At 46.5% G+C, this 17831-nt stretch overlaps 1 protein-coding gene across 1 annotated transcript in view; it reads right to left on the reverse strand.

Annotated features, from left to right (window-relative positions):
* The window catches only part of KIF26B (kinesin family member 26B), a gene marked incomplete at its 3' end in the record, with an annotated part of 389216 nt that extends 371604 nt beyond the window's left edge, over window positions 1-17612 (reverse strand). The window contains exons 1-2 of the mRNA XM_080922693.1: window positions 17526-17612; window positions 16346-16747 (exon numbers count right to left, since the gene is read on the reverse strand). Coding sequence (XP_080778819.1) covers window positions 16346-16747; window positions 17526-17588 — 465 coding nt within the window. The 5' untranslated portion in view covers window positions 17589-17612. The remainder of the gene's footprint in view (window positions 1-16345; window positions 16748-17525) is intronic.
* Between the last annotated feature and the right edge of the window lie 219 nt (window positions 17613-17831).

Consider the following 17831-nt stretch of genomic DNA (forward strand, 5'->3'; position numbering starts at 1 on the left):
ATACCTGGGAAGAGTCAGACACCAGAAAGGTGGGCGTGTCGACAACCCACAAAACCCCACAAGTTTAGAAGGGCTCTTCTATAGAGAAAGATGGGCGGGCATCAATCCAGAGAGCAGGCAGGGGTCTTAAGCTCTAACCTGACTCATGGGGTATACTGTTCTAGGATCTAGAGCCCTCAATAGTGACTGGATCCAGGTGAAGGAAACGTTTCTACACACACACACACACACACACACACACACACACACACACTTCTTTTTCTTTCTTGGGTCTAGTACAAAAAAAAATTAAAACAAACCACTCTCTATGACCAGCCTTGATAATTCTTTAAGGGGTGTTGGGTAAAACAAAGAAGGGGAGTAGCCACCTCCCAGTGGGGTAACCTGGAAACCAGCTGCGTAAATATAAGGTGTATTAACTAACTAGAGCTTTTAAAAGGCCCATTTGGTTGGACTCCAAAAAAGTCATATGCACAGAATGTGCTGGCAAATTTTTAAAAGTTACTCTGCCATTGAACATATTGCTGTCAAGGACCCAAGAGTTTAATAAATCATTTTTTGGAGTTTACAGTAAAATGTGCAATGTAATTATAGCAATGTATTAGTGACTGTTACTCAGGGAGCCATTTAACGTGCTAGGCTCACACAGACCTGTTTGCCAGCCCTTGTGTTTACTCAGTGATAGGGGCTGCCTGCATGAAGCGCTTCACACTGTTACAGGCAAACATGAAACGCTTGCGTGGTACTGTAGGACCACTGTAACTGGTGTCCTAGGGTCCCAGGACAGATGCAGAGCTGTCAAACTCTACCCAGAAGGTAAACAGATTTTTTTTTAAAGACAGAGTGATCTTATATCCCTCTCCAGGTGCTTCCCTGGTTCCTATCTGAAATGCCCCTCCTCCTCTCCAAGGACTGTGATGGGGGTCAAAAAAGGTATCAAGCAGTGGGTGAAGGGTATATGCAGGACCACCCAGCGCACGTCCTGTCTCCTGCCACATATTGATCTTGGCATCTGACTTTGCTGAGTTTCCTCATCTGTCAAGCAGGAACAGCGACATGCCTGCCTTACAGGGCACCAGTAAGAGCTTTGTCCTAATGTACGCAGATGTGCCAGAATGCTCACTTCCATGACCTGCGGTTGCATGGTCAAGCACTGCCCAGGAACACCTCTCCTCTGGTCGAGGACATGCTTTCTGAAGCTGATGTCCAGGCTGAGTCTTTCCAGCTTTATACACTCAGAGAAGGCCTCCACTGCTCTCACTTCTGTTCCCTTACTTGTCAGAGGCATTAGTGGTTGCTTCTGAGTATATTTTGTCTGGCACATAGTAGGCACTCGTTAAATCTTAGCATCCAAACTCCTGCCCCAAATTGCCATGTCTTAGAAACATAAAGTTCATTTTCTGTAGGTGGTGGCTCTCTAATCCAGGAGCTTCTCTACACAGTCACCAGGCAAGTCACTCTATCACAACCTCGAAGGCAGCTCTGAGCCCATTGCCCTGTGGTTATGAAACATCAGTGGCTAAAATAACAAGAGTCCAAGAGTATCCAACACCAGAAATGTAACGGGTTGGTTCAAAGTGACATAACATAGTGACGCTGTGTAAGAAAGATTTAAAAAAGGTTTGAGAAGTCCATGATCATACCAACACATGGACCCCATTCTCTTCCCTTCAGGGCCTGTGGGGCAATTGTCTTTCTGTCCAGGGAGCCACCAGGCTTGTGTTTTTTTTTTTTTTTTTTTTTGGACCTCCACAGTTTAAATGTTGTGTGTCGGACCTGGTGCTGGTGAGAAAGACGCAGTGTTGCGTAATTCTTCACAGCCTGGCAGGGGCTGAGTACAGACACTATGGTAAATGGAGTTTGGGGTACAGGGGGACATCTGCTGTAACTGAACTGTGGCCCCTCTCTGTATGATGTTGGGGATTGAACCTAGGCCTCACACACAGGAGGCAACCCCTCTAAAACTCGCCTCATTCCCCAGAGCTCATTCCCTTCTTTCTTTAAGTATGAGTGTAAGGGAGGTCTGGTCTGCCTGTGCAGTAGAGAGGGACAGCTTCCCATTGTGGAACTGAGTTTAAAAAGCATGACCTAGGATCAGAAATGCCTTGGGAATCTGTGGGAACCATGGTTATCATATCACATGGGACAGAGACAATGCAAAGAAAATGGTTACAGTCACCCTGAGGGGTCTGTGCCTCAACGGGTAACTTCTGCTGGATGCAGCAGGCTGAGTTTTCCTGTTTCCCCAAAAGTCATGCACAGAAATGAAACCATCCCCATCCCTCAAATGACGGCAGAAGCATAAAGATTATGTCAAGAAGGTGGTGAAGCTCTCCCTCTTAGTCATTGTTCTAGTGCTGTGAAGAGACACCATGACCAAGGCAACTGTTATGAAAGAATACATTTCACTGGAGGCTTGATTGCAGTTTCGGGGGCATAGTCCATTGTCATCACATAGGGAAAATGGCAGCACACAGAAAAATATGATGCTGGAGAAGTAGGTGAGAGCTATTTCTTGATCTGAAGGCAACAAAAAGAGAAAGTGACCCTAGACCTGGCTTGGCTTTTTGAAAACTCAAAGCCCACCCCACCCACCCCCAGTGGCACACTTCCTCCAACATGGCCACACCTCCTAATCCTTCTCAATCGGTGCCACTCCCTGATGACTAAGCATTCATGTATATGAGCCAATGGGGGCCATTCTTATTCAAACCACCACTTTCTCACAGAGGGAATACAGGCCCTCATAAAGGAGACTCTAAACAGCAAGCCAGTCTTTTCTGCCATGGGAAAGGACACAGAAGAAGGGAAAAGAGTATGAAGCAGAGAGCAGCCATGAGCAAGTAAGGCTCCATGAGGGGCTGGACCTTAGGCGTTCTGAGAACTGAAGAAAACGTGTCTGTCCAGCCACCCAGCTCACACACTCCACTATGCAGCCTGAGGAAACTGTCCTTGCCCCCACCTTTCTAACCAGTGATGACAGGTTTGTTCTTTGGGATATCCAGGAGTCATTTCTTCAAGCCTCCGGTGGGATCCCTGCATCCCTTCGCAAGCAGACGATTCAGCAAAACCAAGAACATGTCGGCAAATGACTCCTCAGAGACCCCAGAGAGCCAGCACACAGACACCCTGCTCTGCCTCGGAGAAGGGAGCAAGACGCTGATGAATTGCTAGTGACATGCATGGGTGCAGGTCAGGAGACAGACATGGGTGGGTAAAATATCAGCAGAAATAAATTCTGGGTAAGCTACCTTGGAACTCAGAAGCCTGTGGGCCTCCACATGGCCATGTGAGTTTCCTAAGCCTCCACCAAGCTTCCGCCATCTCCCTTCTCAGCCACCATAAAGGGTATAATTGGAATCACTGGAAAGTACAAGCACCCTATAAAAAGATAAATTAACTCCCACACAAAGTCCGCAACCTTGGTTTCTGTTCCCCAATGGATGCCCCATGCAGGAAGCAGAAGGCCCAATCAGACATATTAAAACCAGGCCTTTGTATTGAGTTTACCACCCTGGCTACAAATAAATAAATAAATAAATAAAAATGCTCATAAAGCCATCACAGGCCAACCTGCAGCTGCCACTAGCTTCCTCCCTCCGCCTGTGGGATGGCCGTCCTCGGATGAATGCTCTCCTAACTGCACAGCTCACTTTATTAGCTGCCTTGACCTCCAATAAAACCTTCAGCCTAATGATATCTGAAACCTGAGACAGGATGTCTACTGAGTCATCGACCTCCATGCTCCGTTCAGGGCTCTGAAAGCACACAGGCACACACAGGCACACACATACCACATACACACACACATACACACTCTCACATCCATCCATACATACTGCACACATAACTTATATCCACATCATATATACCACATACACACACACACACACACACACACACATCTCACATCCATACTACATACACTGCAGCCACCCAATCACACACAACTCACATACACTTCCCACACACACACACATGTATATTTAGCTCAGATCCATGCCACATACATCACAGACACACACATCTCACATATACACCACACACATCATACACATATGTCACATAGGACACACATATCTTACATACACAACCATGTACACATATACAGCAAACACATATGCACATACCAAATACGTATACATAGGCACACACTACACACAAGGATGTGCCACATATATACCTGTCACAGAGCACCCTGGGAACTGCAGACCTAATTGCATCAATAAATTTAGAGGCAAAGAAGAATAACTGAGCATCCCGCAGCTATGGGCAGAATCAGCCAAAGGAATAAGGAGGGTCACTTATACATAGGTCAGAACACTGAGCAAGGGTCTGTCCCTGGATGTTCTGCCAATGCTGTACTTATAGGCACGCAGAGAACACCATGGAAAGATAAGGAGTGACAAGGGGTATCTGCCCAGCTCCTGCTCCCCTGGGACATTCTCAACTCTACTTCAAGCTCCCAGCATGCCTTGGGCTCACAAAAGCCAAATGCAGCTTTCTTTTTAATATTAGGCCCCCTTCGTTGTACCTGGATGAAAACCCCAGAATGTTGTATTTGAAATAAGAGTTAGCAAGAGAGTCCCCCAGAAGTAGGTTGTTTAAAGAAATGAGAAAAGCTGAATTGTTGGTAACTGAATCGATGTTAATGACCAGCAGGCAACTGGCTTCACTGTCCTTTCCCCAGGGTGCAGCATTAAATGTGACAGGAGCCTTAATGGCAAGACCTGGATGTGCAGGTTGTAAATACGTGAATATTGGCCTAACCGTGGTGATGTGTCTAGACACTTGAAGATGCTCATGGAAGAAGGGGAATCAAGGCAGTGGGGAGTCCTGGGCTAAAGAGCTTTTAATTTAATGATGATTCCAGTGTTTAGAGTCCTCATGTTGATTCCCGAATTACCAAGAGAGAAAAAGCTCTCCCCCACATTATTACTATACCCTAATCAATAGAACAGATATTCTCAATATAAGTGATAAGCAGCCTTTTCTCAATCCAGAAGGCTGTACTTGCCCTAAAATAATCCTTACCAAACTGGTCTCTTAAAATCAACTGTTCTTTTGATTGTCTACATTTATTTTGCTTACAAGCTCAGAGGATACAGGAAATCGATTTACTAAAACATGGGGTTGAGTATGGCGGCACATTCTGTAACCAGACGCAGTAGCAGGAAGATCATCAGCCCTGGTCTATATAGCAAGCTCCGAGCCACTCAGGGCTACATAAAATACAAACAATAAAGACAAACAACAAAAACATGCACAACGGGTCTGGGGACAAGCTCCGTGACAGAGTGTGCACTCAGCATACACGAGGCCCAGGCCTCATGCCCGGTAGAGAAAGAGACAGACGGACCATATCAGTCTATGGCTCCATCACCGGAGTCCCACAGCATGGCAGCCTGCTAAGCAGCTTCAGGCTCTTGGCTTAACCAAAACTCCATCTAACACGTGCCGGGCTATCCTTCTGGGATGTGAGAGAGGAATTTGCAGACACTCCTGGTCTCAAGAGAGAATTCTGCGGACTCTCATTCTCAGTCTGTGGGAGAAATTTGTCCAGCATTCAGAGGTCATGGATTGGATGCCCAACAGCAAAGGGAGGAAGAAAAGAAAAAAGAGGAGGAGGAAGAAGAGGAAGAAAGCAAAGAAAAGAGAGGCAGAGAGAGGCTATAGAGACTGGGAGGCAGAGAAGCAGAGAGACATCGAACTATTCCTAAAATTCTCATGCTAACTCTGCTGGAAGCCACCCTTCATGACCAGACCATCCGAGTCACCTAACTATCTGGGACTGTACCGACCTCCGGGACTTACAACACTTGCTCCAAACACCCAACTGAGCCAGCAGGTTATTTTTCTTGAACATCAGTGATTGGCAGTGGGGCCCCGAATTCCATGGCTTATTCTCTGAATAACCTTTCAGTTCAACCGGCCAACAGCTCTTGGCTGCTGCCCTTTTCAGTTTGGCCTCTTGTCAGTCACCAAAGAAGTTTCTCATTGCTCCGTAAAGTCACCCCATCCATGGAGTCAGGGGAGGAGAGCATTAATATACCTCAAAGGCAGCCATTGGACATCAATGGACAGCCTTTCTTAAGAGTGCAAAGCTGCTCATCACAGCTGATTAAAGAACAGGGCTACACCGCGTGCACCCCTCAACACCCTCAGCTACTGCGTTCGCCTAGCAAAAGGAAAGTCTTCCATTAAGCAATGACAAATCTCAGACATCACTCAACTAAAATAAAAGAATCATTAAGCTTTAGAAAGAAAAATCTATAGTTTGAAGAGCAGAAATTTGTGCATAAGGACCGTCAAAGATCTGAGAAGCGTGCTATGTGAGGGAGATAAAGCGGCTTCCTAAATCTTGGTGGTTGGCAGCAGTACCGACCACCAATCAGGAATGAAGAATGGAAATAACAAGAGCCAGGACTTAGTTCGTGATGCCCCCGACAGCCTCGGAGACAGTCCTGGCAGACGCTTGCTCACCAGGGCCTCGCTGTGTGCAACATTCAGAGCGCGCCCCTTTATATTACAGTTTACACGCGCCCTGCCTCCCCTGTCTGCTCCGACTCACAGCTGCTACCAGTGTGGAAACACAGCCGAGCAGGGGAGGGTGCCGTCTCTATTTCCAGCCGTCTTCACTGGGTCTGGCTGGAATCAATGAGACAGAATCAGCGAAATTGCCACGAAAACTGTCTGAGCAAAGATAAAACTGGGCTGGAAAGCAGATAAGTGGGAATCCTGGTGCTGGGCAGATCGACAGACACAGTCACCGAAGGAAATCACTTTCCCCTCATTCACCAGGCCCCAAACGCCAAAAACCACTCCTCTATCCCTCCTGGGGAGGGGGGCTCTCTGGAGGAATTTCCATCTCTGACAAAGACTCCTGGCAACTGGGCTGAAAGGAGTAACCACCTTCAGCCAACTGAGCACCTGAACTGTTCTGAGGGAGGTGGATGCCTACAGGCTGAAGAATAGGAGGTAACCTTGACTTGGAGATGAAGGGATGGGAGAAGGGTTGAATGGCTCCAGAGCTGTTTCTCTGTTTTCCATGTTGGTGTCAGGGCCATTAACGACAGAAGGAGAGGATGGGGGGGTGGAGCAAGGAGATTGGTTTTCTTTGTATTCAACTCTTCCTGGAAAGTCACTGGCGTACAAGAACACAAAGTGATGGCTCAAATTTATGTCACAGCCACACAAGCTACACACACACAAGCCACACAGCTACAAGCTGAGGTGGGGTCCTATCAATACACTATTGAACAAAATTACCAAGTTCAAAAAACCCATCTAGCTTGCCCTTGGTTACAACTATATAAGACTGGTTTTGTGTCCAAGTCTGCTGGTTGTGGGTCTTCGTTTTAATGTGTAAGAGCATCAGAAATGGCGCCCCTCATAACCTCACAGTGGAGGTGCCTCAAGTATCTCAGTTCTCCATCCACCATTGGACACACTGACATTCACTAATTTTCTCTAAGATGTCAGAAACTGTTCAAGCCAAGATTACCCATAACCCCCTAGTAGCCAACTCTATGGACACCTGAGTCCTTACCACCTTGATTTCTTCCAAGTTCAGGGCTTACCATCATTCTGGTCCCCAAAACTCTTACTGTTTGATTTCCATGACACCATATGCTCTCCCCGACTTTTATGTCTCCCTCTTTTCTGACCTGGACTGTCTTCCTAATGCCTTGGGCTTTCTGTCCCTTCAGGTCCATTGCTTATTGTTCATGCTCAGATTGCTAATGTGCCCACCTTACTTACACAGAGCGCATGCTGTATTCTACTGCCATTTTCTTTGTGACAACTCTAAGATCTATGTCTCTACATTCAAACCCACCCTGGAGATCCCAGCTGGTCTCTAAAGGCCCCAGCTGGACCCACTGGAGGTTTTAACCTCAAGCTCTAAACAACTCCAGCTAGTTCTGTTACACATAGCTACTCCTACCCCCAATAGGAAAATCTTTATTTTGTTCTTTATCTGATGCATGGAGAATGAATACTTCCTGTTCTTAGATCAGCACCCATATATGACAGATTTCTCATAGAATCTGTCACATCTTCCTTAACGTCTCATTCACATTACTATTACTTCAATTCAGTCTGCATAATGTCACTCGCCCCACTGTGAGGGACCCCCTAATGGGACTTCAGAACACTGTCGCAAGACACCCTCTCTCACAATGCACGACTGATATTTCAGTCCCTTCCTGGATACCTTCCAGTATCCGCCCATTGCTACAGAGAAAGTCCTGACTCTTTTCTCACAAGGCTCCCTATTCCCTCCCTAATGCCATTTTAGTCTAGTACGTACACACACACACACACACACACACACACACACACACACACACACACACAAAGAGGAGGGGATAACAATACATTACTTATGTCCTTCAGTATACTTGGCACACATAACCACCCCACTCCCTTCCCTCTACCTGGAACCCATCTTCCTAACGTCATTTCCTACCCATCCCCTAAGCTTCCTGTGCACTTCAATTGCTGCTCTTAATATGCCGCAGTGTGACTCTCACAGCGTCTGTCTCTAAGAGCAAACTATGTATTGCTCCAGGCAGGAATTTTAATACTTTTCATATTTTATTTATAATATGATATAATACTACACTAGTACATGAATGAGAATCAGAAGTTATCATTGGTACATGACTATCAAAGGAAAAAAACAATAAATAATGTATTATCAAATTGAATCCAGTGGCATTTTTTTAATGCAGTATGACTGACTAGGCTTTATAGCAGGAATTCAAGGAGCGCTCACCACCAGGAAATTAATGATAATAATTTGCATTAAAAGTACTTGGTAGAAATGCAGAGATGGCTCGGGGGTTAAGGCCACTGGCTGCTCTTTCAAAGGTCCGGAGTTCAATTGCCAGCAACCACATGGTGGCTCAAAACTATCTACATTGTGATCTAATGACCTCTTCAGGCATGCATGTGTACATGAAGATAGAGTACTCAGACATTAAATAATAATAATAATGGGGCTGGAGAGATGGCTCAGCAGTTAAGAGCTCTGACTGCTCTCCCAAAGGTCCTGAGTTCAGATCCCAGCAACCACATGGTGGCTCACAACCATCTGTAATGGGATATGATGCCCTCTTCTGGTGTGTCTAAAGACAGCGACACTGTACTCATACAATCATACATAAAATAAATAAACCTTAAAAATAAAGACTGGCATCTTCAATAATAATAATAATAATAATAATAATAATAATGTCTTGGTAGAGTATGATACCTGTTCCCCAGTTTAAAAGAAAAATATAAAGAGAAACAAGGGTCATGGTTCAGTCAGTGAAATGCTGACCTGCAAGGATCAGGAGCTGAGTTTGATCCTAGCACCCATGTAAAGCATCCAGGCACAGTAGCAGGCGAGGGCCTAGAATCTCAGGCCTGGGCAGGCAGAGGCAGATCCTTGGGGTTTGCTGGCCATTGTCAGTCCAGCAGAACTGGTGAGTTTTGGAATGAGAGACCCAGGCTCAAAAGTTAGGTCAGAAAGATGCTAAGGAAGATACCCCACATTGACCTTTACCTCTGACCCTCACCCTCTCCCACACACGGACATAGCACCAAGCACTGAGCCTAATGGAGGCATCTGAGGGATGTTTGCTTGCAAAGGCTAGAGTGCCGCATAAGCTCACTGTTGTGCAATATTTAGTATTAGCTCTCTGGCCCATGGGAGAACTTCTGGGTATTTAATGAACTGTGTAGATCAATTTCTTGTTTTCTAAAGTATTGAGCTATTCGGTTTTTCCCCAAACCTTTTAATAAAACATCCATTTCCCGACCACTGGTGTAAGATGCTCACAGACCAAGTTTTCAGTTGTATTCGGTCCATTCCTGTATTTCATTTTCTATTGAATATTTTTGTTTTCTGTGTGCCGGTACTACACCATTTTAATTATTTTTTAAAAAATTATTTTTAAAGAAGTTTTGCAATGTGTTTGGTAGGGATAGACCCTAGCTACACAGTGAGTTCAAGGCTAGCCTGGGCTAAATGAAACACTTTTTCAAAAACAAGAAGAATAAGCGTTAATTAAGGAAGTAAAGAAAGTCCCTCTGATAGATGCCTTTCTACTCAGAATTCAATGGCCACTTTTCTCCAGAGAGGTTTCTTGAGAAGCATGATGTATATACACTGGCATGATGGTATTTTGATAAACATTCCAAATGTAACTGTGGAACACAGATGTGCCCCATCCGTCGGCACCTCTGCCAGCAGACGTCATGATGGGTTCCATCAAACTGGTGCTCGGAAGTGAGAACATCCAAAAGAGCGCCCCATTCGAGGAGGAGTTCCTCAAACCCAACGGGACCACTCAACAGGTTCTAAGGAAAGGAAGGGTGCCTGTGAGCAGACAACAGTATAACAATACTGAAGGGAAGGGAGAACTACACCACTCAGCTTGTAATCTCTGGGCACAGAGTGGCTGAGAAGGCTAATGGGCCACATATCCACGTGACCCTGAGTACCCAGCTACAGGCTCCTTTCCTTGGGTCAGGATAGAGCCTCAGCAGATCAGCAAAAGGAAGAGGAGACATTGCTTCTCCAAACTCATTATACTCCAACTGAAATGGCTCCTCAGGACCTCTACTGGTCCCCAAGGATGAAGCTGCCATCTGCAAGGCAGATAACATCTTCAAGGGATTTCCCACACTGGCTATTCTAACAGTGATTCCCAAGGGCTGTAGGGGGAAAGTGAGCTTAGAGTCCCCATTCTCTCTGTGTTATGTGTGTATGTGTGTATAGACGTATGTGTGGCTGACTATAATAACCACAATAAGTACCTATAACTCCAAGACAAAGAAATCACGAGTATCTTCATTTTGCTATGAGACTGTCTGTCAATCTTGGCACACTGCTTGGCACACAGAGATCCATCATTCATCATTGCTCTCACCATCATGTTATTAGCTGACGATTGGTATGGTCTGTATCAGTCATCCATCATTGCTGTCACCATCGTGTTATTAGCTGACGATTGATATGGCCTGTGACTTAATGCCAAAGAGCAACTCACCTAAATTTTAATTGACTTAATCATTCCAAACCCTGACAAACTACCAGCCTCAGCCATTTAAAAATCACACCTGTAATGCAATAATCTTGTTTAGAATGAGTGGGGGGGGGGTGAGGGGAACGATTACTATTCGGGAAGTCTTTCAAATGAATTAAGTCACTCCCAAAACTGAACATGTTGGTTCTACTCTTAAAAGTCTGGCAAAATGAAATTTTGTTGAGGAAGCAACTGTGCTCCACCTGGCTCCACTGGGAATGTTTAATAAACTCTGGAGATGGCTCAGAGGGTCTTAAAGGGATAAATGCTGCACTTCCCCATTGCTACTCCGGAGGACAAGGAGGGGCGCTGAAAAATCCTGTCTTCTGGAAATACCATGGCTGTCACAACCTGGAACTCAGAGCAGCCGTGACCTGCACGGGACCTACAAAAAACCAAGGCTGGCAAAATTCAGGCGTCAATTGGGGTAGATGATCTCAAAGCTCTGCCCAGTGTGGAGCCATTGTCAGTGGATATTGCTGGAGAAGCGGAAATCATTCCTTACTCTCCTTCAAGAATGTGGCCTCTGGTAGGTTCTCCATGCTCCTGTGGATGACCCCACACCCATGCACATATGGACAGCAGTGACTGGACTGAGTAGTTGTTAAAAAGTAAAAGAGTGCATGAATTTGGGATGGGACTGTGTTGGGGAGAAGAAAGGCGCTTCAGGTAATGGAAGGTAAATGTGATCACATTTCACTGTACACGTTTGAAAATAAAAAACAAAAGGTTTGCATGTATATCTGTGTACCACTTGCATGCTTTGTACCTCCAGAGGCCAGAAGGGGGTTGAAGCCCCTGGAATTGGAGTTAAAGACAGCTGTGAGCCACCATGAGGGAGCTGGAAATGGAACCCCTGTCCTCTGGAAGAGCACCCGGTACTCTTAAACATGGAGTCATGGCTCCAGCCCCCCTGCAATTCTCCCAGTAAGGAAATGTTTTGTAAATACTTGCAAAATAAAAAGGATTCTGAAGGTGCTTTTTAAAGATGTGTTAGGGAAAGCTGACAGGAATTCCTTCATAATTAGTAAATATTTCAAATGTAAAGTCTAGTTTATCTATACAGAATACTATAAAGGTTTTAGGGGGTTACTTTTTAATGGAGTTGTTTTTCATATTCCTTCCTCTTTTGGAAATGGCAAAATACAGAAATATTTATTTATATCTCCCCAAGTCTAGACTTCCTTGGGCTCTGGCTATTTAGAGCCCACGTTTGGTGTTTTTAACCCGGCACACATTCTTCTCTTTTATCCCTGTCATTCCTGGGTCACCCTTCTCAGGATGTCTAGCTAATCTTGCTGATATTTCTGGGGCATAGATGGACTCAGAATATGTGACTGAGGGAAGAAAATCAGATGGGACCATAGTTCTGGACCTTTCTTTTGCATAAGAGATTTTCCTTTGTTGATACGGAAAAGAGCTGGTTCAGATAACCTTTGCCCAACCTGGAGCATTCCTGATTTCTCCAGGGAATTTCTTTGGGCCGATGTGTCGTAGGCTTTCCACAGTCAATTCAAAAGTCCTGTCACAGCTATCGGAATGATCTAGGTTAGCTCAAAACAGGAGAGGTTCATTTCTTGGCCGCTCTTTCTGGCTCAGTGCCTGGACTGTCTATAAAAACGGGAAAGGCATGCTCACCACGAAATGTTTTATATTTACACAGTGAAACATGACAGTGGGGAAAAAGGACAATCCTCACCGAAAGTCCCAACACTTTCCCACAACCCCACTCTTCTGTTTTATCAAGCACTCCCATTTCACCAACACTGAAGAGAAGGAAGAACATAAACTGGCAATCCCTTTCTTACTGAGGCAGTAAAAGTCAATCAGAAGGGTTTATGGCCTGACACCAGGATGGCGCATCTCTTTGCCCAAGTAAGTTGCTCCTGGGAGGATGAATTCAGAGAAGAGTTTTCACTCTTGGGGTTGATATAACCTGCAACAATCTGGTTTACGGCTGCTGAGTCTGCCTCTCCTCTTGATTCCCTCTCTAGATAACTGAGTTATTATCATTACCCTCTTTCTCTCTACACTTCTTGCTGTGTCCATGTTTTATCATCATTTACCGGGTTACAGCCACATCCAAGTCTCACAATGGTCTAACATGAAGCCCTATCCTGCAACGGTCACACGACTGGTCTACCCAGAAGCCCAGAGCCCAGTCTTACAGATGCCATACCCTCTCAAGGGCACGCGGACTCAGGTGGCAACTTTTGGGGTACCAGAGGCAGTCTTCATTTTGAGAGGTCAATCAGATGCCCCTGCAGAGACTAATACTTCACATCACCTCACCCAGATGTCCCCAAAATAAATGGAGGGGAACTCTACAGAGCTTGCTACCAGCGATGAGCACGTCAAGAGGATGAAGAAGTGAGCTCATCAGATTAGAATGTGGCTGTGAGAAGTACCTTCCAACACCCTGACTCTGTAAACCATCAGATTAGAATGTGGCTGTGAGAAGTACCCTCCAACACCCTGACTCTGTAAACCATCAGATTAGAATGTGGCTGTGAGAAGTACCTTCCAACACCCTGACTCTATAAACCATCAGATTAGAATGTGGCTGTGAGAAGTACCCTCCAACACCCTGACTCTGTAAACCATCAGATTAGAATGTGGCTGTGAGAAGTACCTTCCAACACCCTGACTGTAAACCATAAGCATCTGAGATATTGTCCACCAGATAAATGTCGGTTTTATATCTCACAAGAATGGAGGCACTTTTCGAACCTTGCCTTGTGACAGACACTCCAGCCATCTGAACGACTGTGTCTTCGTAGTTGTGTTGATGAGAAAGTTAAAAAATAGGACAAATTTCTTAAGAATTAATATAAACATTTCTTATATTAAAATGTGAAACTGACTCACTAAGATTGCAAAATAAATCAGTGCTGCAAAAAGAACCAAAGCCAAACACATTCTCAAGTGATGGATTTCAGGACATGCTCTTTTTGCCTCTGACTTCTAAGTGGCTGTGCAGAAGGCTTTTCATTGCTACCTAATGCGATTTAATTCTCTATCTGTGAAAATATTCCCCAAATATGGTTAAGCATATTTCATAATTCTTAAGTGAATTATGAAAATGGTTTTTGCTAATTACCCCTCAAAAACATTCTTTATCTTCCCAGACTCTTGTTCTCTGGGGTGAATTACATGTTGGGGTCACAATGACATCCCTTGTTCTGCTGAAATTTAACTCTTTCAGGGCCTGCAGGCTACAGAGGTTCTGCCTCTAAATCAGCACTTACATAGTTTGCTCATAAAGCTACCGCTGATAAGAAATGTCTTGTCTCCAGTGGACAGAACCCAGCATGAACAAGGCACCAGAGAAAATGGCATTTGTTTGACTAAAATGCTGCAAATATTGAAGATGTTATAGAAATTGTATCTAATTAGAGGGTGACAATACTTAACATTTACACAATCCCTAAAGTTATGGTTCCCAAAGACAATCAGTGGTTGGTTCACTAAGGCTCCATACCTCACTTACATTAGCATTCCTATTCCTGGCTTAACCCTGCAAGCTCCCTTGTACCTAATGCTAATGTCTTGACACAACTCTGGCTGCTGTGTATGCTGTTCTAATGTGCACTCAGTCAGTGACCATCCCATGACTCCCATCTCTCCTCTAGATGCCCCTGGATGGTAGAGCAACTGAGACTTGGCACAGCCAAGACTTGGCTGCATCTGGAGCCACACCTCCCTCTACAATACGATCAGTTTCACGTCATTTCAGCCAATAAATAAAATCTGAACATATATTGCACTGCCTTCCAAGCAGTGTGAAATGAATTTTCCAGGTGGCTTCAACAAAAACAAAGGCTCCCGTCTCTCGCACGACCCCATAAATCACCAAGCGTGCAGTTAAACTTCAACCTTTGTTTCTTCCTGTCTGTGTTCCTTCACCCCTTCCCTTTTAAGGATAAGAGTTGGTGCTCCTTTACTCTTGCACAAGAGGACCGTTCAAACAACGTGAACCACCCCCCACCCCCATGAGCATGTGACCTCAATGTTCTGAAAGAATTTTGGTGGCCTGTGACTTACTAGGATTACAGACATCAGCCACTGTCATATCTCAAGCACCAGGATCTCACAAGTCTGTCCTCCCTCGAGCCAGTCTACAGCCCCTTCTTTGCAACACTCAACCTGGATGGGAATTCACAACGGACTGTGGATCCATCCAAAGACAAACTCTCAGCAGACAAGGACAGTGTATACGAGCATCTGCTGTCTCAGGGGATGTGCTTTGGGAAATCAAGGAATATTAATGGAAAAATAAAATAAAATAAGTCTTTGTTTGGGGAAAGGTGTTAAATCAGAACCGCATAGCATGCAAAACTGAGAAAGGCTCCTCGCCCTGAGATTTACTCTTGGGACGTCCTGGAAGATTAATGAAGGAACGACAGAAATGCCAAATTGACAATAACCCAGAGTTAATTATTCTCGAGATAAGTTCTAGATTTATAAAACCAATTCTCCCGGTGGAGACTTTTCACGTTTTAAATTTTACAGCAGTCTGTCTGTGTCACTGAACCCTGGTATACAAGACACCCGTGTCTGTGTATGTGGATAAGTATAAGACGCAGGCAGATGTGGTTACTCCTAAGCCCCGCTATACGAAATCACAATATTTCATTTCAAAAGTCACATAGAAATAAACCAGAAAAATGCCACTGAGCAGTGTCGGCAACCTCCACAGCAATGCAGTTTTCTTGATGTTTCCCTCGAACCACTGATTAAAAAAAAAAAAAAAAAAAAAAAAAAACTCTTTGAAGCAGAAGAGTAAATATTATCGTGTGATAGTACTTGGACCCAACTGCGCAAACACAACTGCATTGTGTTCCGCTCTGGGGGCTCCAGGCCGGTCAAACCACGTTGCTATGGAGGAACCAATGTGCTTATTAAATAAGCCCAGGAGCAGGCCAGCTCTTACAGCGAGCCACCTCTTAATCTTCCTCACATAGACACATGGAGTGTTAAGAGAGAAATGCTGGCTTTGGAAAATGTGTTTCTGTGATGCAGGAAAGGTAGAGCTACAAATAAGCCATTGGAACCTGCAACTCCCAGCAGCTGGCTGTTACTGCCCCCTTTGGCTTGCTGCTGCAGAATCGCAGACAGGGTAAGGAGAACCGTAAGGCTAACCCCTCTGGGAGCATCCCGGTGCGCAGTGAGGTCGGGTGCTCAGCTAGGGGCCTTACACCCGGACGCCCCAAGGCAGCATCCTAAGGTGGGGCGCAGTTTCCGCAGATCACCCCGCAGTTGCTCACCTTGCCCGGGAGGGGTCCCGGCAGCAGCAGCTTGAGAGCCTGCCTCTTCAGCTCCACCAAGCGAGCGTTACAGTTCTCGCACCAGACGCCGCGGTCGGAGCCGGGGGAGGAGCCGCCGCCGCTGCCCGAGCCAGGGGAGCCGGTGCCGAAGCCTGGCGAGCCGCCCAGGGAACCGGGCGAGCTAGTACCGATGCCCGGAGACGCGGGTCCTGGAGAGCCAGTGAAGGAGCTCGGGGACGAAGTGCCCGAGCCCGGGGACGGAGTACCGGACGAGCCCAGCGCAGATCCTGCTCCCTCCGGGGTGGGCCGGCTCCCGGCACGCGACTCCTCATAAGCCTTGCGGTACCAGCTCTCCGGAGAGAAGGGCGCTGAGGGTTTGGTGGGCGAGCACATTTCATTCACCTGCGGAAAAGACACGCGGCGTCAGGCCCTGCAGGGCCACCGGTCCCCTACACTACGGAGGGCTAAGGCGGGGAGAGGGAATGGCCGCGGTCCTGCTCGCACTGATGCGAACCTGCCCTCCATCTATCTCCATCCTTCTAGTGATCAATTCTTAAGGGAGTCCTGTCTCACGCACCCTCGCCAGAGCAACCGCGCTCAGGTCCCCCTCCATCCCTCCTGGGGTCAGCAGAAGAGCTTGCGGGGTGTGGAGATCCTGCAGCTTCTGCGAAAACACCGAGAAATCCAGTGCCCCACTCTTTCAAACCCGGTATCCACCCCAGCAAGGGCCTAGGTACACGGTACTAGAACACCCTATCCCAGGTATGGGTCACTGAGTTCTGGATGTTTACTCATTGGGGGCACACACACACACACACACACACTCAGGTCCCGCAGGTAAATCAAAGGGGTTCCCCGCTCCGGGGCAGTGATCCGAGGGGACCACAGAGGAATTCCTGGGAAACGCTTTCCCTCGGCTAAACTCTGCCTGCAAGTCCCAAAATACTGCAAAAGTTAAGGGTGTGAAGAAAAGGGAGGAACCAGGGGGCCGAAGACATTCCCGTAGCCAGGCGAGCTGCAGACCCGCCTCCACGCGCGCACGGCCCCTCCGGCCGTGGAGACGCCGGTGCACCCGGGAGCAGGAGAACCTGCATCTGCCGCCGGCTCCCGGGAAGCAGAGGACACCGGCCCAGATGAGTCCCAGGGAACGTGTCTCCGCGTGGACACCGCCACAACTTACCCCGTATTTCTTGCCCCTGGTGGAGACCGCAAGCCTCTCTTTATTTCCAGCTACCGAATTCATGGTGTCTCTTCCAGAGGAAAGGGTCTAAATGTTTCCACAAGGCTACATCCAAAAGGTCTGCCAACCCAGAAGGCGTCCCCCCTCGTGGTAGGGGTTGGTCCTCAAGTCAAGATTTCTTAATGGGGGGAGGGTTGGGAAGAATAGAAGCAAATGGACCCCAAAAGTGATAGCCCCAATTTGCAGGAAGGTTGGAGGGGCTGGTGGTTCTCAAATAATGGGTCTTCTCATCTCGCTGCCTCCTCC

The sequence above is a fragment of the Micromys minutus genome (genome assembly GCF_963924665.1).
Source record: "Micromys minutus genome assembly, chromosome: 1".
Taxonomy (NCBI): Eukaryota; Metazoa; Chordata; class Mammalia; order Rodentia; family Muridae; genus Micromys; species Micromys minutus.